The sequence below is a fragment of the Panulirus ornatus genome, chromosome 57 (genome assembly GCF_036320965.1).
Source record: "Panulirus ornatus isolate Po-2019 chromosome 57, ASM3632096v1, whole genome shotgun sequence".
In the NCBI taxonomy this organism is placed as follows: domain Eukaryota; kingdom Metazoa; phylum Arthropoda; class Malacostraca; order Decapoda; family Palinuridae; genus Panulirus; species Panulirus ornatus.
Genome location: NC_092280.1, coordinates 16,316,352 through 16,340,973, shown reverse-complemented (window position 1 = coordinate 16,340,973; position 24,622 = coordinate 16,316,352). Strand labels below are relative to the sequence as shown.

The 24,622-nt window shown below is 38.9% G+C and overlaps 1 protein-coding gene across 1 annotated transcript in view; it reads right to left on the bottom strand.

Moving 5' to 3' along the window:
• LOC139766186 (voltage-dependent T-type calcium channel subunit alpha-1G-like) overlaps positions 1-24,622 on the bottom strand; it is a 1,124,919-nt gene that overhangs the window by 1,053,765 nt on the left and 46,532 nt on the right. The window contains exons 3-4 of the mRNA XM_071694457.1: positions 9,479-9,576; positions 8,829-9,003 (exon numbers count right to left, since the gene is read on the bottom strand). Coding sequence (XP_071550558.1) covers positions 8,829-9,003; positions 9,479-9,576 — 273 coding nt within the window. The remainder of the gene's footprint in view (positions 1-8,828; positions 9,004-9,478; positions 9,577-24,622) is intronic.

Here is a 24,622-nt window from a genome sequence, read left to right as displayed (position 1 = left end):
TTCTGCCTAGTCATTCGGCTTCTTAATCAGCTTTCCATATTGTATAGTGTCAAATGCTTTCTGGTAGTCCACATATGAGCCTTCTCTTTTGATTAAGACAGCTCACTCTCTTGCAGAACTCTAAGAGGGTTTTTACACATGACCTTCTTTCCCTAAAGCCATGCTATGTTGTACTTTCACTATTTTTGCTGTGTAGAAAGTTATCCACTTGCTTTCCAATAATCTTTTCAAGAACCTTACCAACCACACTTGTTAAAGAGACAAGTTTAGTTCAGCACCTGTTCCTGGTTTCCTCTCTTATTTACAGGTATGACATTTGGCCTTTTCCATTCCCTTGTCACTTTGCTTTCAGCATTGTTATCTTGAACAGTAATATCTGGCATATCTAACCTACATCTTTTGCACATATTGAGTAATTTCATTAGGATTGTGAGCCTTGTATGGCTCAAGTCATTTTAGCATTCGGTTAATCTTTCTAGATATCTCAATGATTTCCAAAACCTCCTCCCAATGCCAACTTCCTGGTGTTGGTGTTATAATGTGGATATGTATATTCACATGTGCATATAAACACACAGATTTACATGAACATGAAGTGTGTGTGGGGGGGGGGGGTTAACAATGCAACTTCCTGTGGGGTGGGGTAGCAACAGGAATGGATGAAGGCAAGCAGGTATGAATATGTACATGTGTATACAAGTGTATGTATATGTGGGTGTATGGGCATTTATGTGCATATATATATATATATATATATATATATATATATATATATATATATATATATATATATTTTTTTTTTTTTTTCATACTATCCGCCATTTCCCGCGACAGCGAGGTAGCGTTAAGAACAGAGGACTGGGCCTTTGAGGAAATATCCTCACCTGGCCCTCTTCTCTGTTCCTTCTTTTGGAAAATTAAAAAAAAGAAAAAAAAAAAAACGAGAGGGGAGGATTTCCAGCCCCCCGCTCCCTTCCCTTTTAGTCGCCTTCTACGACACGCAGGGAATACGTGGGAAGTATTCTTTCTCCCCTATCCCCAGGGATAATATATATATATATATATATATATATATATATGTATATATATATATATATATATATATATATTTTTTTTTTTTTTTTTTTTTTTTTTTATACTTTGTCGCTGTCTCCCGCGTTTGCGAGGTAGCGCAAGGAAACAGACGAAAGAAATGGCCCAACCCCCATACACACGTACATACACACGTCCACACACGCAAATATACATACCTACACAGCTTTCCATGGTTTACCCCAGACGCTTCACATGCCTTGATTCAATCCACTGACAGCACGTCAACCCCTGTATACCACATCGCTCCAATTCACTCTATTTCTTGCCCTCCTTTCACCCTCCTGCATGTTCAGGCCCCGATCACACAAAATCTTTTTCACTCCATCTTTCCACCTCCAATTTGGTCTCCCTCTTCTCCTCGTTCCCTCCACCTCCGACACATATATCCTCTTGGTCAATCTTTCCTCACTCATTCTCTCCATGTGCCCAAACCATTTCAAAACACCCTCTTCTGCTCTCTCAACCACGCTCTTTTTATTTCCACACATCTCTCTTACCCTTACGTTACTTACTCGATCAAACCACCTCACACCACACATTGTCCTCAAACATCTCATTTCCAGCACATCCATCCTCCTGCGCACAACTCTATCCATAGCCCACGCCTCGCAACCATACAACATTGTTGGAACCACTATTCCTTCAAACATACCCATTTTTGCTTTCCGAGATAATGTTCTCGACTTCCACACATTTTTCAAGGCTCCCAAAATTTTCGCCCCCTCCCCCACCCTATGATCCACTTCCGCTTCCATGGTTCCATCCGCTGACAGATCCACTCCCAGATATCTAAAACACTTCACTTCCTCCAGTTTTTCTCCACTCAAACTCACCTCCCAATTGACTTGACCCTCAACCCTACTGTACCTAATAACCTTGCTCTTATTCACATTTACTCTTAACTTTCTTCTTCCACACACTTTACCAAACTCAGTCACCAGCTTCTGCAGTTTCTCACATGAATCAGCCACCAGCGCTGTATCATCAGCGAACAACAACTGACTCACTTCCCAAGCTCTCTCATCCCCAACAGACTTCATACTTGCCCCTCTTTCCAGGACTCTTGCATTTACCTCCCTAACAACCACATCCATAAACAAATTAAACAACCATGGAGACATCACACACCCCTGCCGCAAACCTACATTCACTGAGAACCAATCACTTTCCTCTCTTCCTACACGTACACATGCCTTACATCCTCGATAAAAACTTTTCACTGCTTCTAACAACTTGCCTCCCACACCATATATTCTTAATACCTTCCACAGAGCATCTCTATCAACTCTATCATATGCCTTCTCCAGATCCATAAATGCTACATACAAATCCATTTGCTTTTCTAAGTATTTCTCACATACATTCTTCAAAGCAAACACCTGATCCACACATCCTCTACCACTTCTGAAACCGCACTGCTCTTCCCCAATCTGATGCTCTGTACATGCCTTCACCCTCTCAATCAATACCCTCCCATATAATTTACCAGGAATACTCAACAAACTTATACCTCTGTAATTTGAGCACTCACTCTTATCCCCTTTGCCTTTGTACAATGGCACTATGCACGCATTCCGCCAATCCTCAGGCACCTCACCATGAGTCATACATACATTAAATAACCTTACCAACCAGTCAACAATACAGTCACCCCCTTTTTTAATAAATTCCACTGCAATACCATCCAAACCTCCTGCCTTGCCGGCTTTCATCTTCCGCAAAGCTTTTACTACCTCTTCTCTGTTTACCAAATCATTTTCCCCAACCCTCTCACTTTGCACACCACCTCGACCAAAACACCCTATATCTGCCACTCTGTCATCAGACACATTCAACAAACCTTCAAAATACTCATTCCATCTCCTTCTCACATCACCACTACTTGTTATCACCTCCCCATTTACGCCCTTCACTGAAGTTCCCATTTGCTCCCTTGTCTTACGCACCCTATTTACCTCCTTCCAGAACATCTTTTTATTCTCCCTAAAATTTACTGATAGTCTCTCACCCCAACTCTCATTTGCCCTTTTTTTCACCTCTTGCACCTTTCTCTTGACCTCCTGTCTCTTTCTTTTATACTTCTCCCACTCAATTGCATTTTTTCCCTGCAAAAATCGTCCAAATGCCTCTCTCTTCTCTTTCACTAATACTCTTACTTCTTCATCCCACCACTCACTACCCTTTCTAAACAGCCCACCTCCCACTCTTCTCATGCCACAAGCATCTTTTGCGCAATCCATCACTGATTCCCTAAATACATCCCATTCCTCCCCCACTCCCCTTACTTCCATTGTTCTCACCTTTTTCCATTCTGTACACAGTCTCTCCTGGTACTTCCCCACACAGGTCTCCTTCCCAAGCTCACTTACTCTCACCACCTTCTTCACCCCAACATTCACTCCTCTTTTCTGAATATATATATATATATATATATATATATATATATATATATATATATATATATATATATATATATATATATATATATATATGTATATATATACTCACTCCATCTCCTCACATTACCACTACTTGTTATCACCTCCCCATTAGCCCCCTTCACTGATGTTCCCATTTGTTCCCTAGTCTTCCGCACTTTATTTACCTCCTTCCAAAACATCTTTTCATTCTCTCTAAAATCTAATGATACTCTCTCACCCCAACTTTCATTTGCCCTCTCATTCACCTCTTGCACCTTTCTCTTGACCTCCTGCCTTTTTCTTTTATACATCTCCCAGTCATTTGCATTTTTTCCCAGCAAAAATCGTCCAAATGCCTCTCTCGTTCACTAAAAATCTTACTTCTTCATCCCACCACTCACTACCCTTTCTAATTTGCCCACCTCCCATGCTTTTCATGCCACAAGCATCTTTTACGCAAGCCATCACTGATTCCCTAAATACATCCCATTCCTCCCCAACTCCCCTTACCTCCTTTGCTCTCACCTTTTTCCATTCTGTACTCAGTCTCTCTTGGTACTTCCTTACACAAGTCTCCTTCCCAAGCTCACTTATTCTCACCACTCTCTTCAACCCAACATTCTCTCCTCTTTTCTGAAAATCTCTACAAATCTTCACCTTCGCCTCCACAAGGTAATGATCAGACATCCCTCCAGTTGCACCTCTCAGAACATTAACATCCAAAAGTCTCTCTTTCGCGTGCCTATCAATTCACATGTAATACAATAATGCTCGCTGGCCATCTCTCTTACTTACATAGGTATACTTACGTATATCTCTCTTTTTAAACCAGGTATTCCCAATCACCAGTCCTTTTTCAGCACATAAATCTACAAGCTCTTCATTTCCATTTACAACACTGAACACCCCATGCACACCAATTATTCCCTCAACTGCCACATTACTCACCTCTGCATTCAAATCACCCATCACTATAACCCAGTCTCGTGCATCAAAACTACTAACACACTCACTCAGCTGCTCCCAAAACACTTGCCTCATGATCTTTCTTCTCATGCCTAGATGCATATGCATCAATAATCACCCATCTCTCTCCAACTTTCAGTTTTACCCATATCAATCTACAGTTTACTTTCTTACACTATCACATACTCCCACCACTCCTGTTTCAGGAGTAGTGCTACTCCTTCCCTTGCTCTTGTCCTCTCACTAACCCCTGACTTTACTCCCAAGACATTCCCAAACCACTCTTCCGCTTTACCCTTGAGCTTCATTTCACTCAGAGCCAAAACATCCAGGTTCCTTTCCTCAAACATACTACCTATGTTGAACGTGTTTGATGATAGAATGGCAGATATATGGTATTTTGGTCGAGGTGGTGTGCAAAGTGAGAGGGTTAGGGAGAATGATTTGGTAAACAGAGAAGAGGTAGTAAAAGCTTTGCGGAAGATGAAAGCTGGCAAGGCAGCAGGTTTGGAATTTATCAAAAAAGGGGGTGACTGTGTTGTTGACTGGTTGGTAGGGATATTTAATGTATGTTTGACTCATGGTGAGGTGCCTGGGGAGTGGCAGAATGCATGTATAGTGCCACTGTACAAAGGCAAAGGGGATAAAGGGGAGTGCTCAAATTACAGAGTTATAAGTTTATTGAGTATTTCTGGGAAATTATATGGGAAGGTATCGATTAAGAGGATGAAAGCATGTACAGAGCATCAGATTGGGAAAGAGCAGTGTGGTTTTAGAAGTGGTACAGGATCAGTGGATCAGGTGTTTGCTTTGAAGAATGTACGTGAAAAATACTTAGAAAAGTAAATGGATTTGTCTGTAGCATTTATTGATCCAGAGAAGGCATATGATAGAACTGATAGAGATGCTCTGTGGAAGGTATTGAGAATATATGGTGTGGGAGGCAAGTTGTCAGAAGCAGTGAAAAGTTTTTATCGAGGACGTAATGCATGTGTACAAGTAGGAAGAGAGGAAAGTGATTGGTTCTCGGTGAATGTCAGTTTGCAGCAGGGGTGCGTGATGTCTCCATGGTTGTTTAATTGGTTTATGGATGGGGTTGTTTGGGAGGCGAGTGCAAGAGTATTGGAAAGAGGGGCAAGTATGTAGTCTGTTGTGGATGAGAGGGCTTGGGAAGTGAGTCAGTTGTTGTTCGCTGATGATACAGCACTGGTGGATGATTCAGATAAACTGCAGAAGGTGGTGACTGAGTTTGGTAAAGTGTGTGAAAGAAGAAAGTTGAGAGTAAATGTGAATAAGAGCAAGGTTATTAGGTACAGTAGGGTTGAGGGACACATCAATTGGGAGGTAAGCTTGATTGCAGAAAAACTGGAAGAAGTGAAGTGTTTTAGATATCTGGGAGTGGATTTGGCAGTGGATGGAACCATGGAAGCACAAGCAAGCCACAGGGTGGGTGGGTTGGGGTGGGGGAGCGAAAGTTCTGGGAGTGTTGAAAAATATGTGGTAAGTGAGAACATTATCTTGGAAAGCAAAAATGGGTATGTTTGAAGGAATAGTGGTTCCAACAATGTTATACGGTTTTGAGGCGTGGGCTATAGATAGAGTTGTGTGGAGGAGGGTGGATGTGTTGGAAATGAGATGTGTGAAGACAATATGTGGTGTGAGATGATAGTCATACTGGCTGTCAGCCTCCTCACCCTCCCCTGCTTTACTCCACCGTTGATCACTCCAGTCCTTGTTTTTCTTAGCAAATGTGAGTTGTTTGTATTTCATTTCCTATGAAAGCAGCGGGCTTGTGGGAGTCAATGTGAAGGTCCTTTAGCAGACAATGTTGAACAGTTCTGTGAGAAGCATTTCATAGAACTGTTGGATGGTTTTTCTTGAGTTTGGCAACTGAAATGTGGAGTCTTTCAAACTTCTCATCTTAAGAGGTTATCTTTAGATCTAGAAAACTTCCTAAGTGACTAAGGAAAAGTTCTGATGCTTGGATGATGATGTCAGGGAGGCCACAAGTGCTGGAAAGCAGCCAACTCATCATGTGTTATGACGGCTTAGTGTGCCAAGAAATCTACTGTGTACCCATAGTTTCTCGCAACAAGGTGAAAATTTGGGCTCTCCTCTCTACAGAAAGGTAAGTGCTAACCAAACTGAAGCACAGATGGAAGAAATACAGTATCCAGAAATTCCCAAAATGAAGAAGCAGCCAGGAAGAGTAAAGAAAGCACATCCTTCCCCATAGGTAAAGATAACCTGAGGCATAGCGATGTGGGTTGCTAGTGTTCATACCATTAGAAATGCTTCTTTCAGCAACTTGATGTACAATGATTTCATCCTGTGAGCATCATATTCTTGCACCCACAATAACCCTTAGCCATGCATCCCCTCTAAAAATATGCAGGGGTAGAGACAAGTTTCTTTGAGGAATTTATTTTTTTTTGGAAAATGCATTTCAAACTTGTCTATCATTTCCTGCATTAAGTAAATACACTATCGCTGAGGATGGGCGAGAAAGAATATTGCCCATGTATATCCTGCATACTGTGGAAGAAGACTGAAACAGATGAGAGAATGAAAGGAAAAGGGGTGTGTGTGTGTGTGTGTGTGTGTGCGCGCTGGGGATCCTCCCTTCCTGTATTACTTTTCACAAGGAATACAGGAAAGTGCCAAATAAAGATCTCTTTTCCTCTAAGTCTCAGTCATTTGTTCTGAATACTACCACGCTCATTCATGAAATGGTTAAAAATCATGAAGAAAAAAGAATATATACCTACTTTGTAAGTCTTATTCCTACATCTTCCAAACAACTGAGTGAGAAGAGGTTGACAAAGAGGATGTATGTGTCAAAAGTGGAGGGAACAAGGATGGAGTGAAAAAGATTTTGAGTGACTGGGACCTAATCACACAGGAGGGTGAAAGGCATGCATGGGATAAAGTGAGCTGAAATGATGTGACACAAAGGCATTGATGTGCTGTCAAAGGACTGAACTAGGGCATATAATGCAGCTTGGTTCTGGCTAGGGAGCCATGACTTCAGTGCATTACACATAACAGCTAGAAAATGGATTTGAGCAACTGTGTTTTAGCTTATGGTATGTCTCAGATGAGATCACAGTGGCAAAGCTCTAGGTCTGGCTTTTGATATATCCCTGACCTGAGAGATCCTTACTTGACCTCATCTGATTTGAGCCTTTGTGGCCTAGTGTGTGTCTTCTGACCTGTGTGGTTGTGTCAGTGTGTGCCTTCTGACCTGTGTGGTTGTGTCAGTGTGTGCCTTCTGACCTGTGTGGTTGTGCAAGTCAGGTTACCGTCTGCTGTAAATCTCAAGAGGAATTTATTCTATGGCTACAGTTCGTCGTTCATATTCACATCTTCTAGTCCTCTAATGAACTAGGTGGCAGCAATCACAATTAAGTGCAGTCCATCACAAAGTAGGATTTGTCTAAGGAATTCTCACTAGTTACTTGTGTATTTTTCTGCCTTGAGCATATTTCTTTCAACTTATCATTGGTACAATTATTTCTATTGAGGTTAATCATTGTACAGACATACATACACACACAATTAGTAAAGAATGTTCAAGAGATGCAACCCCCATGAGTGTAAAACTCTATTCCTGTACCATACAAATGGATAATCAAATACATACAATTTAAGCTCATGGATAAGAAATTATTCAACAAGCTGTATGTATCACTCATAAGACCAAAACAAGAAATGGCTTAAGTTTTGTCAATATCTAAAGAAGCACAAATTGCTCATGGAGAATGTCCAGAGGAGAACAATAAAGATGGTACTAGAATTAAGATAGCTTGAGTTACAGGAATTGGCAAGGGTCCTTAAACTTGTTCACCCTGAAACAAATCGAGAGGCGACCTGATCACAATCTTTAAGTTTTAAAACAGACATGATGGAGACAGTGAACAATTCTTTGAGAGATGTAGGGACATAACAGAGGATATGCCAAGAGATTAAGCAAAAAAAAACTTGTAAAAAAGATATGAGAAAGTACTTTGAGAGTATAAGAGTGTCAGACGAATATTATTAAATGACTGAGAACATGGCTTATGCAGACAGCATAAAGAAATTTTAGTAGTATTATACAGAATGTTCAAAAGGCAGGGACCTTTAAAATTAGACTCCCTCCCAATACAGCACAAATAGGTAATTACACACACATATACACACACTTTAGCAGATACACAAAAAGATGCAGTAAGGCATCTAGGAAAGTGACTTCAATAAGACTGAGCCATCCTCCTGGTGGGGCTCCATCTGTCCAGCTGGGTCACACTAACATAAACAACCTGTTGCTATACTGTACTGTACCATAACTGCCTTGAATCAACTCACCCAGGAACAGCTGTAACATTTTTGGGCAGGTCTATAAAGCAGCGCTGACGTAGCATCCCCGCCCACAGCTGCACGCCAACAATGCCAAAGATGAAGAAAACAAAGAAGCAGAGGAGGAGGACATTCCCTAGCATAGGCAGTGTATCCAGTAGCAGCATCACCAGGATCCTCATACCTGCCACCACACACAACTTGCTTTACTTCAACACCAAATCTTTCCCACATCATATATTATAAAACAGCAGTCAACTTGAACTATTTCATTACATGGATAATGAATCTAAATGAAAAGTTTCCTTGCACTTATATGTAAAGCCATTATTTTACTTTTTCTCTAGTTTCTGAAAGTCCAGAGCCTGCAAAATAAATCTTAAAATATGAATCCAGAAATAATTTGCCAACTTAGAAAAAAATATGTACTATATATACTGTGGCAAGTGAGACAGCAGCTGAATCACTTATTACTGAACATAAAAAGTTACCAAAATAAGTATATACTTATGAAAAAGTGATACAATCACTTTTATCAAGACTTTCACCGAAACTTTAAAACAATCAAGCTTTTGAGTTACCTGCTCTTATTAGGATGAAAAGAGCTAAACATAAATGAATCCATACAGGATGCAACATTAAGTGTTGCTCTGACTTACTGGGAATCCTGTTAATAGCTCTGAGTGGACGCAGAACTCTGATGGTCCGGATGGCTGACAGGTTCATGTTTTCCATCGCTAAGAAGTACTCCAACCCCCTGGGGAACAAAGGGAAGAAAGTTTCAGCTGGCATCATACTTGCTATGATAAGTATGGTACATACTCAAGTGATAACAATTATTTTACTATTTCAAACACGATCAGCTGTTTCATCCTAGTCAGGGATCTCACTAAACTGAAGGTTATCTCAGCTAAGTTTTACACAGTGTTACTGCACCAACTCATGTCATGATCAGAATACCAAGACTCACTCAAGCACTGTAACTCTCAAGGGTACAAATTCTGACAACTTCTTCAGATAACCATATTTTTATTGATACTATAAGCAATGAACAATTGTTTCATCCCAGTAAGGAGTTCGCTAAACTGAAGGTTGCCTCAGCTAAGTCTTACCCCAGCAATGTAGTACCAACTCAAAGATTAGAAAACCTAAATTTTCTTAAAAGTACTGCAACTGAAAGTACTGTTTCTCAAGGGCATAATAATGGACAGGTAGGCTGAGCTGCTGTTACTATGAACAAGACAACACAAGTGCAAATATTTGAGCCCTAGCAAGGTAGTGTGAAGTTGGCGAGTTCTTCTCAGCCACAAGTCCTGTTAAGCATTGAAAAAGTAGTACGCATATGGATAATTGTAACATGTGAACCTTTCTCCTTTTCTATACAAGCCTGCTGTGCATGTGGGAATGGCAAGCTAAATTCAAACAAATACATATGCAAGACAAAAAAATTAAAGGTTTCACAGAAATAAACAGAACTAACAACATTTATCCATAAATCTCAACAAATACAGAGAGTACTTACTTTGGAGTACTTACAATGAGATCTTGCTCAATGGCAGGGATAGTGTGTAACACATCTCAAGCAAACATAGGGTTAAGAGAAACATGTCATATGAGTCATGCGTTATTAAATGTTATGTATGAGATGGTGAGATTTTGTTTGTGGACTGAAAGCCATAAGTCCATGTGTGAGGGAGACAAGAAAAAAAAAACAGCTATCCAGGCCAAAGGATTGTCACTTTACAATCACTAAAGAGCTAAAACACTATGCAGCCCTCAATAACAGAGAAAGATACCACTTACTAGTAATTAAAAGATTTTGTCGAAAGGCTGGGGTAGCAAACAATTCTCACCACAGGAATTATGAAGTTGTTGTTTGAGCTATGTTGGTAATTGTTATGAATCAGACAAAGTGCTTAACTCCAACATGATTCTGCCAAAACTGCAGGGCAAGCTCATGGTGCCCACCGATTATCCTCCTTTGCAAAAAATACCATTCTTTTCAAGTGCCACATTTGTTAAATAAAAGATCAAATCTAGGTTCCTCTGTGAGTGATTTCATCTAAATGTCATTTCCTTTTAAATGCTTCTGTAGCTGATCTATGCAAGTTGGTTATTTCCTCTGACTGCAAACTGAGCAGTTGAGTTTCCTTGCTGGGCTCTCATAGATTTTAGTTTGATTAACCATTCTAGTTAATTATGTTCTCAACACCTTCAATTTGCTGCTATACACAAATTATCACATATCTTTCTTATTTCTTTCTAAGGTATTCCAGTGCTTGCAGCATTTTTATGGTAGTTCTCAAGTTCCATTTCCTCAACTTTGCTCATGATGTGCTGCTCAATTCTCTCTAATGTGTTTATTTCCATTTGTTTGGCTGGGGACCATACAACACATTATTCAATTTTGCTTGTGTATACATTAAATATTTTCATTAATTTTCTCTCTCTTGCTGTGGTATATCTTAATATCATAGCAATCATTATTTGACTTACCATGCAATCTTCTTAATGTAATTTCTAAATTATAATTTTTCATTTATGTAGCCACCCAAATCTTTTTAATATGTTCCACTTTCCCTTGCTCTCTGTGCTGGGCCTTAATATGGTGCTACCAATGTATTCTTGCTTGTTTCATACCTTATTACCCAAATCTAACTATAAAATTCCATCAGGTTCATGTATACCCATTTGTATATTAATTCTGTCTTTTCACATCTCACATTGATCACCTTCCGATTCAATCATTTTGCATACTACGGTGTCACCTGCAAGCCTCCTTACTATGCTTTCTTTTAGTTCTCTATAAATGCCAGAAGTCATTATTGCAAAGGATAATGTTTCTTTGCGATATTCCAGACGGAAAATTTTCATCAAATATGGTTCTGTCTGATATTACTTTGAACTTTGTTAGTTAAGATCTCATCAAGCCATCTCCTGATCACACCTTCATTGTTTTGTTCAGCTACTTTCTCTAATAAACATTTGCATTTTGGTTTGCCAGATGCCTTTGCAAGATCAAGAAGCACCCATTTTCTCTCCATGCATTATATTTTCATATATTCATTGTAATAGCTAATAATTGGGTTTGGGTTTCCTACAACTTCCTATGGCCCTTTACTTCTGAGGGTATCTTTGATCAAAGGCTCTAAGATGTGTCCTTTTATTGATCTTGCTAAGTCTTATTACACGTGATGTCAAGCCAATGGGATTATACTGTTTAGGTATTTAGGTACTGCTTGAATCCTCCTCTGTGTAATGTCTAATATGCCATTTTGAAAAATGTTTGCAATTTTTTTCTTCACTTAGAATATACTTCATCAATAATATCACAGGTTTAGCTATTGCCGTTTCTGCCTTCTTGAAGGACGGTAGGTGGGATTCTATCTGGTTTTGTGGCTAAATTTCCATCAAGCTGATAAATCACTCAAATTCCATCATCTTCCAGTATCTTTACACCCATGAGTGCAATATCAAGATAGTTAAAAAGTGCATTTACTTTCTCATTCCATTTTCAAATGAACACCACTGTGTTGTTCAGGTAACATCCTGCATATTTCCTTGGGGTCATTTTCATATTTTTCTCCCACTTTCAGGGGTCCAGTCTCTGATATCTTGTTTTCTGTTATGGTAATGTATGTTCCTTTGAATGTTTTGTAAAACCCTCTCTTCATCCATTCCCTGTTCTTCTCTATATGTCATTATATATTCATCCACATTCCTAACTCTCTTAGGGAGAAAGAGAGAGTATTCAAAGTATTCAACTTTGCCTCTTATATATACACATTAAACATTTTCATCATTACTTTGTTTTTCAATAAAATTTCTCAATATCATACCACTCATCACTTGGTTTAATAGTGTTTTCTTTATAATTTGTCCTCTGAAATCTTGTTTTTCGTTCATGATGCTAAATCTTTCACATTACCTTTCCCATCTGGCATTTATATAATGTTACCGAAATATTAGTTTCATGCCTTTCTTGCTGTAATTAGTCTTCATTACATTTCATCTGGTTCACCTCTGCCCATTTAAATTTGCATCTCCACATAACCTTTTGGTATTTTACTTTGGGTTCAAAGTTCCTTGCTCTACTTTCTTTTGATTATTGATGCCTGATACCATTATTGTGCCTAAAAATGTTCCTTTCTGGTTTATCAAAAGTGACATCTTTATCTGACATGGCCCCATTTACTACCATTTTAAACTTTGTTGGGTAGAATCTCTGATCCACCTTCTTATCTTACTCTGGAAGTTATGTTTTGTTACTTTCACTCGAAAAGTTATTGTTTACTAAGTGAAATGCCTTTGCAAAAGTAGAAAACTGAGCCCATTCTCTTTCCCTGCATTAAACTTTCATGTAAATCATTGTAATGGATGTAATGGACTATTACTTGGGTATACATACCTTGCATTTTATGTAGTTGTTACTGATCAGGTGTTCTATGACATGTCCTTTTTATCACTGTTAAAGACGTTCATGACAAGTGGAGTGAAGGTAACTGGTTTACATTGATTTTGTGTGATGGGTCATCTTTTTATGATTGTGTTCTATACGCTCTTTAATGAACATCTGCAATACTGCTTTCATACAGAATATCTCGTAACATCACAAGTGTTTCTATTGTTGTTTTTGTCTTCTTGAAGAGGAGGGCTGGGATTCTATCTAGTTCTGGAGGTGAATTTCTTCTGAGCTGACTAATCAATTTGATTTCTCATTGGATTTTGAGCTTATAACTAATTTGTGCTATTCAAGAAAGATTAACCTTGCATATTCCCCTGATGTAGTTTTCACACTTTTTACCTCTAGGTATTTGTTTTTTTATGTTTAAATGTGAAAAATAATTCTTAATTGCTTTCCAAGTTTTGTATAACCCTCTCTTTCATTTTCTGTTCTCTTCCAAGGGGTTTCATTATTTTCACATCTGCATTATCTATTTTCTCAAATTATTTGATATGTTTCTCCTTTAACTTTTTCTTCCGCCTACTATATCTTCTATTCATCTACTGTTTTCTGTCTTGGTATTCTGATCTTTCCACTACCCTTTTTGTTTGGTATCATTCCACTTACAACTGGTCATATTTTCCCAGAGTATATTTTCATGTTTGTTGTTACATTACTGCCCTTGAAGATCTCATTCCAAGTTTAATGAATTTTCTTTTAGTGATTGCTCTTCAATCTGGACTGTCAAACTGAAATTTCTTGTCACTCATTTGTTGTCCTTAATTTTTGTAACTCCTTCAATTTCATTTCGCTACTATAAGATGTAGCGATATCTATGATATGCTATATAACAGACTTGTATTTGTGTTTGCTCTTGCTTGGCTGTGGTTTACTTTTATAAGATTGAATGATTCACAAATAATTACTAACCTCTGGAACTGTTCTCTTTCATCTGTTAGTGAACTAATTCTTTCCTTGTACTTGTGTCTACTTCCATAGCTGTAATATTTTGCGTAGTATACTGGTTTGGGAAGTTCAAACAAACACTTAATAGTCCAAAAAATAATTGCTTTACTCTGGTAAAACTTCTGGTAGCTATGGTGGTTGGTTATACAAATACATTTTGTAAACAGAACCCAGATGGGCCTTTAAGAAAAGCATTTGATTCCCTATAAAGTTATGACATCTTTTCCCCCCCTCAATTCTGAAACTGATAGTATATATTAAACAATGTGCTTACTGGCATTTGCATCTTGTTCATTATCAAGATAATTACCAATTCCTTGCAGTATTACAGAAACATAATATTACAAACAGAAAATACACATCCTTGAAATTATATATACAAGTATAGTAAAACAGCTTGTTCCTCCATTTCATTTTCAATGTATCACATGCAGTGTTGTATGCCGTAATATCAAAGTTGTATTCTACAAATCTAATCTCACAGGTTTATTTGTGACTTTTCCAGACCTTTTTTAATTTTCACTGGGTTTCCTGAAGGAACCATACAGGATGAACTTGTATATGTCAGACTCCCTTTTGGCTTAGAAATCTGACATTACTCTCTTTTTGATCTTCAAGTGTTTCGTCATTTTCCTGGATCACATCTTGCCTAAAACTCATTTGTCCTGCAACCTGCCCTGTGTCACTCATACCATCCTTGCCCCACTCCTGTATGATTACTTCTCCTCAGAGCTCCTTTCTCTGTCAACTTTATGCTTCCAAAATCTCATTTGGATGACATACAGTAACGCCCATACACGCACATATACATACATATACTGCTAATGGTAACCTACTCAATAAGTCAACATTTGCACTGTCATAACCATTTCTAAATTTCAACAAGTAATCATAAGCAGCAAGTGAGATGGCTTAATGATGTATTCATGCACTAGCCATACTAGGCAATGCCTTGTGTTCATGCAAGTGAAACTATGGGCATGTGGTCTGTGACTAATGTGAATGATCTTCCATACACATAGTTATGAAGATGTTGCAACCTAAACACTACTGCCAAACTCTCTCTGTAAATTTGTCTGTAATTCTTCTCAGCATCAAGCAGTGTGTGTAAAGCAAAATCTATAAGTTGTTCTGATCAATCTTCTTGATGTGCTAGCATTGCACCTACACCATATGGTGATGCATTACATGACTAAACAAGAGGCCTATTTGGATCATAAAGTACCAAAAACTAACTAGACAATAATATCAGATTTGCTTTCTTAAATGAAGCTTCTTGGGGTTGAAACCACTGCCATAACACCACTTCCTTAACAACATATACAATGGTGAAAGCACTGGAGAGGCTCCTGAGAAATTTACCGTATGAATCTATACCTCCAAAGGATGATTGCAGTGTTTGCATGTTTGTTAGCCTGGGTGCATCCACAACTGCTTTTACTTTACTTTCTAATGCAACCATCCCCTGTGAATCAATTTTGTGTCTCAAATAACTTGCACAGTTTTGGAAAAACTCGATTGTCAAAATGCTGTTTCAAGCCTATTTCATATAATCTTTACCATCTTGGTCAAGTTGGTTCGATATTCTACTTCAGTGCTTCCAGTGATCAAAATTTCAGCGTGACGAATATCTTTCAATAAATTGTACATTTCTCTGAAAAATCCAAGTTGCACACTTGATCACCTAGGGTAATCAACCTTATCAACCCTCTGTGTTTATCACAAAATACTTCTTTGACACTTCATCTAATAACATCTGTTTATAAGCACTTCTCAAGTCTAATTCTGAGAATGACTTACCTCCTACCAATCTGGTCAACAATAAATTTCTGTAACTGAAAAAGTGTCCTTCTCAGCCACCAGTTTCAATATCACTTTAAAGTCTCCACAAATTCTAACTTGCGAGGATGGTATGGACACAACCACCATCAGAAATCTCCATTCTGAGCTTTCCACTGGTGTGTGTTCCATGTGCCACTAGCCTATCCAATTCTCTCTATGGCCTCTCACAAAGAAAAAGGCAGGGAGCAAGCTTTCAAAAATTTTGGCTTTACTCCAGCATCCACATAAATTTTGGCCTTCCTCCAGTGTACAAGCCCAAACATTCCTCAAATACACAAGCATACTTCTTATTCTAATCCTTTGCAAACTTTTCATTGCTATCCAACTGTTCCTGTACATCAAACACAGAATTCTTGCAATCAATCTGGAGATTTGTAACCTGTTCCTACAAACAAATTTTGTCCATAACCTTTTACCACTACTAACAGCAATGCATATACTAGACCATGAGCTTTCATAACACAGCACCTTTAAATCAGTTTTTCTCATTTGTATGACTTCAATATCACATCATTTTCCATTAGATTTTCTTGTAATATGGTTACCATATCACAAAAACTCTCATAAACATGTTCACTAATTGTGGTGAAACTTGCACTAGCGTCCATTTCCAAATCTTCCTCTTGCCCTTCAATATTTAGTCTACACATATATGGACGAATACTTCCAAGTTGTACCTCACTCTTGTTTCCATTGGTATGATGTAGTACTGAACTGAAATCAAAGTAGTCCTCTTTAACCTTCTCAACACAGTTATTTTCTTATCCTCCTTCCTGCTTTTCCACGTTTTCCACATAAGGCATTTTACCCCCTATTGGCAGTCCTCTTCTCCCTCTTGGTGGTCCTCCTACCCCTCCTGGTGCTGTACTCCTTCCTCTTGGTGAAGGCACTCTCTAGGATGTATTTTTAGGAGAAGGCTTGAAACAGCTACTAAGGAATGCCCTTCCATCCTTTCTTCTCTTGGTCTAGCCCTGTCGCTGAGACTGGTGACATTTACAGGAGAAATGGCCTACTTGTTGGAAGTTGTAGCACCTCTTATCTCTGGTCCAACAGCTGTCTGGATGCCTTGTGTCCCTGTATGCAGGGATGATGGATTTTTCATGTATGACATGTCCTTCTGTGTTGCCTCTTTAGCCACCACCAAATCAAAGCTTTTCCTACACAACAAAATCTCATGTCTTGAGCTCTAATGCCAGTAGTTTTGCTTGTATCTGCTCAGCAGGTACCAACAATCAACTGGTCATGCAACATTTGATCTTGCAGGTCTGTCATCAAAGAACTGAAATTGCAGTGCTCCATTACTTCTCTAAAGGAAGTCATGTACTGAGCTACGCTCTCTTCTGGTCGTCTGATTCTTCTAGGGAATTTTAATCTTACCACCGTCAATTCTCAAGGATGTTTAGGCTTGTCCATCTTAGGTCCTACCGCTGCTATTATTTTTCTTCTTGACTTCATCATTTATAATATGCCAAGAAATAATGTTGCAGAAACTCCTTACTCAGCTCAGGGTTCAATGTCTAGATAAAATTCACTTTCGTGACCAATCAGAGGTACTGTTACTGTTTGCAGTAAACCAACTGAATAAATTACTCAACATGCCAACCGCTGATCTTTGTGAACATCCTTTTTTTCCACTTTTCAATAACTTCCATTGGCTGTCTAAATTTCATGGTTTTATCCTCGTCGCCACTTTGTGTTTCATTCTGCATAGTCCAAGAATAGTTTTACTCTGCAAAATCTTCTAGTAGTTATTGGAGCTGATTACACACTTAAGTTCTGTAAACAGAGCTGCCAACTCAAAATTTCAGATGGCACTAGATTCACTCTAGAAAAGTGCTCTTTGAATTATTTCTACCCTGATTTGCCAAAATATCAATAACAGGTATGAATGACTGCCTTAACAATAAAACATTCACCATTATTCCAGATCTACTAATTCCCAATCCACAATCTCTTCATCCTTAGTGTCCTGGGGTTGTGGTGGTCAATAGGCAGGTCGAGGTTGCAGGTGGGATGACTCATGCTTTCAATGAACCAATGTTTTTCATTACTTCCATATGCTGTTTATAATCATAACAGCAGTTTCCATTTCTTCTTAGGCCATACTTGAAAGTTAGTATCACATTTAAGGTTTTGATACTCAAGTCTATTTCGAAGCTTTGACTTCATGATGTTCATATGACTAACAATACCCTATACATCAGCATTGGAGGGAGGCAGTATCAACACAGTCAAAGCCATCTCAGAGAGGTCACTGAAGGGATTTTCTCCTGTTGCATCCCTGTACGAAGCTATTTCAGCCCAAAGTGCTGTTTCCACAATCCATGATGAAGTTTCCTCCACTGGAACCTAATGCGTGTGAGAATTTCTTCATTATCAGTTAACAACTTTGCTACTTCGTGTTCCATGCTTTATGGGTTGCAGGCATTCTATTGCACTCAGTGATGAAACTGACTGTGACACCTGGACATTGTCTGGCAAGCGTTGATGAAGCCGTTTCACCAACTCCACTACAAATCATATGCATCATCCTCAAATATCCTTTTTATCAGGACACTTACAGTGTGTCATCTTTTCAAACTCATACCCCAAGGACAGATGTGGGTCAAAGTAGTTTTCTACCAAATCATCTTCCTTTAATTTTCTGCCTAGGATGAGGACCTTAGAGCTTATGGAATAAATCTATTGAATAAGGCCACTTACCAAACTGGTTGGATCTGGTACCTCTACTTCAAATTTCTCATTTACATGCTGAATTTCTCCAATAATGTGCTTTAGATATATCAGGAAGGCAGAGTTTTTTTTGTCACAAAACATGTCAGAGGATCTGAGCTGTGTACCACCTTTCACCAGTCTTAAGTGTTAAGTTCAACCCACTACTGCAGTATTCTGCCAATTGCCGATTCAATTGATAGCCATCGAGTTGGGCTTATCTGTATTAATTTTCAATGGAGCTTAACCATCAGTGATCAAAGAAAAGACTCCTTGTACCTTGCATATTTGTTCTGGTTCTCATTCCCTTTTGGTTCAGTTTGGTTAGTTGAACATAATTCATGTTCTTCTTAAGACTAATTTATTCCATCATTCTATTTGGTCCTTCTCTTCCATGTTGATAGAGAGAGAGAGAGAGAGAGAGAGAGAGAGAGAGAGAGAGAGGTATGTACATGTACATACCTACGAGGAGATTTTGTCAAAATGGCTGGGCTTGCGGCGTGTACAAAAGTGCTCACCGATTGTCTTGCTTGATGACTAATACTGTTCCCCTCTGCTGCCACCTTCATAACATGATCATCTATTCTGGGTTTCATGGGGCTGATCTTAACCACATAAGTTTAATTCATAATGTTTCTGTAGTTGTATCATTCAATTCTCTTATTTTACCAAGTAGCCCACTGAATATCAGTGCAAGCTTCTTGCTGGGCTTCTATATATTTGTGTTTAATTCTGGCATGTCCAATGTACTCTTGCAGATTACTATTCCCTGTTGCCATAAAAGCTGGATTTCCAATCTGCTGTTTCAAGATCTTTCAACTTTTGGAAAAGTCAACATCACTGCCTCAAGTAAAGGTGGGGGGATATAATTATAAAAAGTAGAATGTAGAAGTTAGAGCAGGTTACGTTGACACTGCTCACCTACACTGGTCTATAAAGGTTCACCACAATAAGTATTTTGCAATGCTATTTCCAGTCTTACTTTTCTTTCCTAACTTGGTTTTGTTCATAAATGATAGCTTATAATACTGTGAACGCCAAATAGTAAATATCATAACTATTACACAGTCAGACAGCTATTATATTAAGGTAAATGCTATTGCCATATTCATGATTATCCCAAGACTAATTTAAATGATCAGCTTCTGATCCAATAATTTTGCTTACTCTGGGTTCAACAGCAAAGCACCTTACACTTATTTTTCATAAGTGACGATGTCTCTCCTTATTGTACAGAAAGCTGAGGCTAGCACCATCCCCTGTGGCATCCCAGGTAGGACACCATCATCACAAATGGTTCCATTTGCCATTCTGAATTTAAGTTAAAATCTCTAATGCATCCTCCTATCTTATGTTATGTTCAGCTACTTTACGAAGCATCTTTGGTTTACATTGCCAAATGCCTTTTTAAATGTCAAGAAAAACCGAATCTATTCTCTCTCTCCTTGCATAAATGTTCATACACGTCATTCTAGTGGGGTAATGATTCACTTTTCATACTTTTTCTTGGTGCAAATCCATCTAGACCATTGTTTATGAAATTCTTGGTCAGATGTTCCAATGGATGTCTCATCACTCTTTCAAAAGCTTTTATAACATATCAACTCAAGCTTTCAAAGGCTTTTACAACATGTGAAGTCAAGCTTTCAAAGGGTTTTTATAATGTGAAGTCAAGCTAACCGGCCTTTACTGCTTAACTACCAGCTTCAATCCTCCTTTTGTGTACTGGTGTTTTACAAAAGATGTTTTGCAAATCTCTATAGCTTTGTTTTTTCGAGACTGCTTCATCAATGACATCAGTGTTCTCGCCACTTCTGTTCTTGCCCTCTTGAGAAAGACAGCTGGGATTCTAACCATCTGGTCCTGGAATTGAATTTTCTTTTGATGTGATCAGCTCCTATGATTATACTGCATCATCTTCTGGTATTGAAACACCTAAGAATGTCTTTTCACCATTTTGGTTAAGCATTTCCCAAAATTTCTAGTTGAACTTGCTACCACAAAAGGATTTGTATTATTCAGTTAATATCCTGCATATTTGCTTGCCTTCATTTCCATAGTCATATTGCAATTCAAAGCATTTTATCTCAGATTTTTCGTCTTACTCTCCAATCACGTACATGAAGAATAATTCAGGATTCCTTTCAATGTTTGTACATCTTTCTATTCATCCATTTTCTGTTCTATGAGATTTCGTTACTTCTGCAAATGGATTCTTTATTTGCTTTCAAGGAATGTATTCCAGTGTGGGGAGATAGCTAACAAAGTCATTTACTAGCTCCCTAGTGACTCAAAATATAGATCTTTGTCTTCATAAGGAGTTTGGTTAAGGTTTTATTCAGTCCTGATGCTTAACCTTCTGAGATGATGCGTACTTTTATCATTCGGTATAATTTACCGATATATTGGTTTCCGAGTGCATTTTCATCATGTCAGGTGAACTTCATTTAATTTCTCACCTGCATTTTGAGCTGAATACCAATGATCTGTAATGTATCAACATCTCACATACTTTGTTGGGGTTACTTTCATACTTTTCTGTCATTTTACGTGGTACAATCCCAGATTTCTTGTGTGTGAACAGCAAAACTGTTCTTTTGCATGTTCAGTATTACTCTCCCCCTTATTCATGTTGTGTTCTTTCCTATGTGATTTCATTATTTCTACATCTGCATTCCTTAAATTATCATCTGGCTTTTTCATCCATGTCATTTTTGTTGCAAAATTTTTCTTTTTAGCCATGATCTTGTTCAATTCATGCAATGTTTTCTCTCATTTTCATGATCTATTTCTAAACCTTTTTCTTTTCCTTTGGTACTAGTTCATCAATCATATGTCCCAATTTCCTAACAGTATACTTTTGTGTTTGTCACTACGTTGCTGCCTGTGGAAAATGTACGTACCTACCTGTAAGTACCAACAACTAGATTTCACCAAAAAAGTAAGGCTTCCCCAAGGAGCTAATAGTGGGTACTGTGTGATACATAATATCGTTTCCCTTGGTTGCCATGCTTTTCAAATGTCTATTCTGGGAACACAAGTCCGACTAAAATCAAACATATTTTCATATATATTCGCCATTTCCTGCATTAGCAAAGTAGCACCAAGAACAGAGGATCGAGCCAAAGAGGAAAAATTTTCACTTGGCACCCTTCTCTGTTCCTTCTTTTGGAAAAGTAAAAACTGGAGATGAGGATTTCAAGCACCCCAATTCCTCCCTTTTTAGTCGCCTTTTGCAGCATGAAGGGAATACTTGGGAAGTATTCTTTCTCCGTTATCCCCAGGGATAATATGTATATACTTCCTACGCATTCCTCACGTGTCATAGAAGGCAACTAGAGGGGACGGGAGCGGGGGGCCAGAAATATTTCCCTCCTTGTATTTCAACTTTCTAAAATGGGAAACAGAAGAAGGAGTCACGCGGGGAGTGCTCATCCTCCTCGTAGGCTCAGATTGGGGTGTCTAAATGTGTGTGGATGTAACCAAGATGAGAAAAAAGGAGAGATAGGTGTATGTTTGAGGAAAGGAACCTGGATGTTTTGGCTCTGAGTGAAACGAAGTTCAAGGGTAAAGGGGAAGAGTGGTTTGGGAATGGCTTGGGAGTAAAGTCAGGGGTTAGTGAGAGGACAAGAGCAAGGGAAGGAGTAGCACTACTCCTTAAACAGGAGTTGTGGGAGAGTGTGATAGGATGTAAGAAAGTAAATTCTAGATAAATATGGGTAAAACTGAAAGTTGATGGAGAGAGATGGGTGAATATTGGTGCATATGCACCTGGGCATGAGAAGAAAGATCATGAGAGGCAAGTGTTTTGAGAGCAGCTGAATGAGTGTGTTAGTGGTTTTGATGCACAAGACCGGGTTATAGTGATGGGTGATTTGAATGCAAAGGTGAGTAATGTGGCAGTTGAGGGAATAATTGGTATACACGGGGTGTTCAGCATTGTAAATGGAAAGGGTGAAGAGCTTGTAGATTTATGTGCTGAAAAAGGACTAGTGATTGGGAATACCTGGTTTGAAAAGCGAGATATACATAAGTAAATGTATGTAAGTAGGAGAGATGGCCAGAAGGCGTTATTGGATTACGTGTTAATTGACAGGCACGCGAAAGAGAGACTTTTGGATATTAATGTGCTGAGAGGTGCAACTGGAGGGATGTCTGATCATTATCTTCTGGAGGCTAAGGTGAAGATTTGTATGGATTTTCAGAAATGAAGAGAGAATGTTGGGGTGAAGAGGGTGGTGAGAGTAAAGTGAGCTTGGGAAGGAGACTTGTGTGAGGAAGTACCAGGAGAGACTGAGTACAGAATGGAAAAAGGTGAGAACTAAGGATGTAAGGGGAATGGGGGAGGAATGGGATGTATTTAGGAAAGCAGTGATGGCTTGCGCAAAAGATGCTTGTGGCATGAGAAGCGTGGGAGGTGGGTTGATTAGAAAGGGTAGTGAGTGGTGGGATGAAGAAGTAAGATTATTAGTGAAAGAGAACAGAGAGGCATTTGGACGATTTTTGCAGGGAAAAAAATGCAATTGAGTGGGAGATGTATAAAAGAAAGAGATAGGAGGTCAAGAGAAAGGTGCAAGAGATGAAAAAGAGGGCAAATGAGAGTTGGGGTGAGAGAGTATCATTAAATTTTAGGGAGAATAAAAAGATGTTTTGGAAGGAGGTAAATAAAGTGCATAAGAAGGGGGAGAAAATGGGAACTTCAGTGAGGGGGGGTAATGGGGAGGTGATAAGTAGTGATGATGTGAGAAGGAGATGGAACGAGTATTTTGAAGGTTTGTTGAATGTGTTTGATGATAGAGTGGCAGATATAGGGTGTTTTGGTTGGGGTGGTGTGCAAAGTGAGAGGGTTAGGGAAAACGGTTTGGTAAACAGAGAAAAGGTAGCAAAAGCTTTGTGGAAGATGAAAGTTGGCAAGGCAGCAGGTTTGGATGGTATTGCAGTGGAATTTATTAAAAAAAGGGGGTGACTGTATCGTTGACTGGTTGGTAAGGTTATTTAATTTATGTATGATTCATGGTGAGGTGCCTGAGGATTGGCGGAATGCGTGCATAGTGCCATTGTACAAAGGCAAAGGGGATAAGAATAAGTGCTCAAATTACAGAGGTATAAAATTGTTAAGTATTCCTGGTAAATTATATGGGAGGGTATTGATTGAGAGGGGGAAGGCATGTACAGAGCATCAGATTGGGGATGAGCAGTGTGGTTTCAGAAGTGGTAGAGGATGTGTGGATCAGGTGTTTGCTTTGAAGAATGTATGTGAGAAATACTTAGAAAAGCAAATGGATTTGTATGTAGCATTTATGGATCTGGAGAAGGCGTATGATAGAGATGCTCTGTGGAAGGTACTAAGAATATATGGTGTGGGAGGCAAGTTGTTAGAAGCAGTGAAAAGTTTTTATCAAGGATGTAAGGCATGTGTACGTGTAGGGAGAGAGGAAAGTGATTGGTTCTCAGTGAATGTAGGTTTCCGGCAGGGGTGCGTGATGTCTCCATGGTTGTTTAAATTGTTTATGGATGGGGTTGTTAGGGAGGTGAATGCAAGAGTTTTGGAAAGAGGGGCAAGTATGCAGTCTGTTGGGGATGAGAGAGCTTGGGAAGTGAGTCAGTTGTTGTTCGCTGATGATACATTGCTGGTGGCTGATTCATGTGAGAAACTGCAGAAGCTGGTGACAGTTTGGTAAAGTGTGTGAAAGACGAAAGTTAAAAGTAAATAAGAATAAGAGCAAGGTTATTAGGTACAGTAGGGTTGAGGGTCAAATCAATTGGGAGGTAAGTTTGAATGGAGAAAAACTGGAGGAAGTAAAGTGTTTTAGATATCTGGGAGTGGATCTGGCAGTGG